General features: G+C 33.4%; 1 protein-coding gene across 1 annotated transcript in view; it reads right to left on the reverse strand.

The window, feature by feature from the left end:
* Positions 1-4,756, reverse strand: part of LOC136850871 (SCAN domain-containing protein 3-like) — a 17,555-nt gene extending 12,799 nt beyond the window's left edge. Inside the window, exon 1 of the mRNA XM_067124910.1 lies at positions 4,646-4,756. Within this exon, the coding sequence (XP_066981011.1) occupies positions 4,646-4,756 (111 nt within the window). The remainder of the gene's footprint in view (positions 1-4,645) is intronic.
* Positions 4,757-5,077: the final 321 nt, after the last annotated feature.

Here is a 5,077-nt window from a genome sequence, read left to right on the forward strand (position 1 = left end):
GTTGATAGCCTTGCCATCAATTCTACTCATAGTTATTCATAGTTCTTTGCCTGTGATATATTCTATTCTAGAAACTACAATAATAATCATTTATTCAAGTTTTCTGTTGATAGATTCAATGTGGCTTTATATGATACGAAAAGAAAATATTAAGGCTATTGTTATCATCAGAAATTAAATGAACAAGGAGTTCAAAATTATTGGAAAGATAAAATTTTGGAGTTGACATCTATGCTGTCAGCTGATAGCAGTGATATTGCGCAATTATATTAAAAACGGAAACAATATATAGATTTCTATTCTCTCTCTCTCTCTCTCTCTCTCTCTCTCTCTCTCTCTCTCTCTCTCTCTCTCTCTCTCTACTAGAGTCCACAATCTTTTCCTCTCTTAAATTCCCCGAATTCCTCAAACGGTCATAAGCCCATGAGAACACATTCCTCGGGTTTGTCAACATGAATAAAACAGATTTCAGAAATTCGGTGAAAAAGTGAAAAATTTATTCCTAACTAAATGTTAATTATTTCAATATATTCTCAATCATCAGTTGCCTCTAATCAATGGTCTTAATTACCGCTGCTTTAGAGTGGTAAACGGTAAGGTAATTGTAAGAGCTCGTGTTACAATGATTAATGATTAAAAAATCATAATTTTATTTTCAGGGGAAAATAAGTCAAGGGCTTTGGACCTGATGAGGTGTCCTTGACACAGATGTGAATTGCAATGCAGCTTATTATATATTTTTTGCCGGAAGGCATTATCAAGCGAATTCATACTTCATCTTTCTGTTTTAATTTCTGTTTATGTTTGCGGTAACAGCTTCTATATTTGCAGAAAATAATATTATACAGTATTATGCGTTGTTCTTTAATATACATGTACACACACACACACACACACACACACACACACATATATATATATATATATATATATATATATATATATATATATATATATATATATATATAATTATATATATATATACACACATATATATTTTTTGGACGGATGTGAAAAACTACTCTGGTGAAATAGTTGTATTTGGTGTGGATTTTTGATAAATGACAAAACCAGAGGTACGAAAGAAGAGATAAAAAGCGAAAGTCAGCGAAGACACAAAAAGGGACTCTTGCAAGTATGTCAAACCGAGAGTCAATATTTGTCATGTGGGGATCGAGAATGCTTTTACCTCTGAGCACTTCCTTCAAACACTTTTTCCTATTTGTGGTATGCATTCAAACAACAGAGAGAGAGAGAGAGAGAGAGAGAGAGAGAGAGAGAGAGAGAGAGAGAGAGAGAGAGAGAGAGAGAGAGTAGTGAAAGTCAGTGCAAAGAATATTCCTCCGTTCCGGTCAACGATTCCCGAAGCTTTTATCCTTCAAAACCAACGTATTTCCAATTCCCGTAAACCAGTCCATATTCCAAAAGAAAAATGCGACAAACAGATATTGCAATAAAGCCATCAACGAATGAAAAAGTTGTCTGGGAACAAATAAAGAAAAAAAATGGGAATAGAAGCAGAGATGATATCCGGGATGAACCGTATTGGCTGAACAGCGAGCCGTATAGACCAAGCTTGGTTTATACGGGAGCATTCACTTATCTATCTGTCTGTCTGTCTGTCTTTCTGTTTATCTGCTTATATATCTGTATATCTATCTATACATACGTAATAAGATATATATATATATATATATATATATATATATATATATATATATATATATATATATATATATATATATATATATATATATATATATAATATATATACTTAATATTTATATTTATAGATAGATATGTAGATATATAAGATATAAACACACACACACACACACACACACACACATATATATATATATATATATATATATATGTGTGTGTGTTTTATGTATATGTTTATATATACATATATAAATATATATAATAGAAAGCTAGCAAGGTGTATGTCATAAGTTGCACCGACAATTAAAACAAACATTGTTGTTATACGATCAATAGCCAGAGAGAGAGAGAGAGAGAGAGAGAGAGAGAGAGAGAGAGAGAGAGAGAGAGAGAGAGAGAGAGAGAGAGAAGGCATCTCTAAACGGCAGTTCACCTTGCATTTGACTAATTCTTGTATTTTTTTATCTGTTTATATATCATTTTACCAGTTTATCTTTTTTGGAATAACTGATCTCTTCTTTCTGTATTTCCTTTAATCTTCTGTAACTTCTTTCAAATTACCTCATTATCATTAGTGCTTATTACCTGTAACACCTGGGAACACTTGCCATTCCTCATGAACGTTAATGAAATGGAATTCGAAGGGAGGCCCAATCAAGGCGACTTATCGGAATGGGAATGATATCACGTTGAAGTATCTTACCAAGGATTGAAAGCACTTCTTATCACAGCATATTAGAATAAATTTGTCCCCAAGTGGGACAAGATTGATCCAAGTAACAAGGTTTATGTGAAGAAATAATACCCCAAGTCAAAATTGATGACTGAACTTCTCGTAGAGGATATGAAGTAATGCCTGAAAGAAATTCAGATTTAACTGAAAAATCTTAATTATTACTTTGGCATATTTTAAATCATATTCAGATATTTAGGACGACGAACGTAAAACTACTTCTGATCTTTGAAAAATAATCATGAGAGATTATGTAGCCGTGGTTACAGTGGAATATTTATGTAAAGTATTTCATCAAAGGATTTTATTTCTCGTCGAGTTTGCTGATAAATTTGAATAAATATAGGAAGAAAAACTGTATTTAAGTGCAAAATAACAAACATAAAGAACTTTGCATTAAATGAACAGGCTCTTACTGATTATTTTTAGCAAGTTAGAGTTGAGCAATGTCCCAGGAAGACACTAGTCATAAATTGCACGAATAATTTTTATTTATGTCGTGTCATGGTCCCATATTTCAAAATATGTTTTTCATCATAATTTGTTACATTGCCTATATTGAGAATTGTTAGCATTTGCAATAAATAAATACTCCCAGCATTTAAATTTTCCATAAACCTCGACAGATTCTCGTAGGTTATGACTTGTATCAATTCTTCAAAGAATTTGTGTTTCTCTCTCTCTCTCTCTCTCTCTCTCTCTCTCTCTCTCTCTCTCTCTCTCTCTCTCTCTCTCTCTCTCTCTCAATAAAAGTATAAAATATAATCATTTCATAAACTGAAAAATAATCATGTCTACTTTGGGTCAAGCGTTTTAATCATAAACTAATTACTTACAGATATTAGACATCCGAATTTTGCAGAAAAAAGCTTTATATTAATATTCATTAGTCTGTTCCTGTCCGTCGTAATGCAAGGCTACCCTGAAATGCATAGCAACTGTAAATTCATAATTTTGAATTTTTAATCAATGTAATTTATAAAGAATTCCCCTTTGGTTTCTCCTCTAGCGGAAAAAAGGTTTCATTAAAATGTTCCATTTATATTTAATATTAAGCGAACAATTTTTTTATGTCACTAAGTGAGGAACTAAGGTAAAACGAAATATATAAATATATTGATATATATATATATATATATATATATATATATATATATATATATATATATATATATATATATATATATATATATAAATAATCAATACACATATTATATAAATAATCAATGTGGAACAGAAATAAATTTCTGACTCAAATCAGGATCGAACCCAGGTCTTTCAATTGAAAGGCACGGGCGCTGCCCACTAGGCCATACAAGTCTAAAAGAAGTTGGAACCTGAGAGCAACTGCACCCAAGGAATTACCTGGGCAAGCTAACTGCTTGCATACCAGCGAGTTTTTCCCAACTTCCCGACTCAGCAATGACCCAATTGACAGCATTTCATTCGAATTGTCCCTTCTGAGTAAATAAGATAGAAATAATCAACACACAATCACGTGTGGAACAGAAATAAATTTCTGACTCACATCAGGATCAAACCAGGTCTTTCAATTGAAGGCAAGGGCGCTGCCCACTATGGCCTAGTGGGCAGCGCCTCTTTGAAAGACCTGTTCAATCCTGAAAGAAATGGGATATATATATATGATGTGAGTCATAAATATATATATATATATATATATATATATATATATATATATATATATATATATATATATATATATATATATATATATATATATATATATATATATATATATAATAATATGCATGCTGGTCATTCGTAATTTGACTTTATTCATGACTTTAACATAGTTTTTTGTTTTGTTTTGCTCAGTCACGAGAAGCTGAATTAAGGTCCTTTTTCCCCCCACCACGGGATTTTTTGGTGTTTAAGTGGTACCTCCCCCATGAGTGTTTCTTTTTTTTTAATCTTTTCTTGTTTTGGTCGTTCGACGGCTCGCTTATCCCGTTCTCACATGCATTGTGGGACTCTTTTGTGTGGGAGTGTTCTCGGCTATTTCATACTAGAAGGACAGCTTTTACCTACGGCTTTACGTTGGCAGTATCTTTGGGAGAGTGAGATCACAGCCTTGGAGGATTGTTTACAGGACACCTAGGTGCTTTGCCGTGATCCTTCACCTGCAGAGGATTACACAGGATCAAGAAGAGGTAATCCTCTTCTTGATCCTGTGTGTTGACTACGCTCCTGTACCTCCTGGAGTTCTCCATTGCTTTTCTACCTTACCTGTGCTACCTGCAGGTGTGACTTTGGGGCTCCGCCCTTGCCACTGCTGCCGTGCTTGTCCTTCAGAGTCGTGACAAGGCTTACTCTGTATGATACACTTGGTAAGGGCATATGAATGGTTAATATTTTCTTTGTGACGCCACTGACGCGTGTCAGTTTACACCCTGCCAGTGTGTAGCATTTTCTTCGTGTCTTTTGGACTGTCTTACTGCTGCGTTATGTGTTCCTCGCCAGCATTGAATTGTATATATATTCCTTATGGCATCATCGATTATTAGAGTAAATATTAGTTTTTGTTGGATATTGATATTGTATAAATTATAGGAATAGGTTTAAGGTTCTCTGCTGTCCTTTTTTTCTCTCACTGTCGTATGATAGAGTTAATTGCGTACTGGTGTGTAAGATAAATTCCTACCTCTCCTTATTTCTGTC

The sequence above is a fragment of the Macrobrachium rosenbergii genome, chromosome 3 (genome assembly GCF_040412425.1).
Source record: "Macrobrachium rosenbergii isolate ZJJX-2024 chromosome 3, ASM4041242v1, whole genome shotgun sequence".
In the NCBI taxonomy this organism is placed as follows: domain Eukaryota; kingdom Metazoa; phylum Arthropoda; class Malacostraca; order Decapoda; family Palaemonidae; genus Macrobrachium; species Macrobrachium rosenbergii.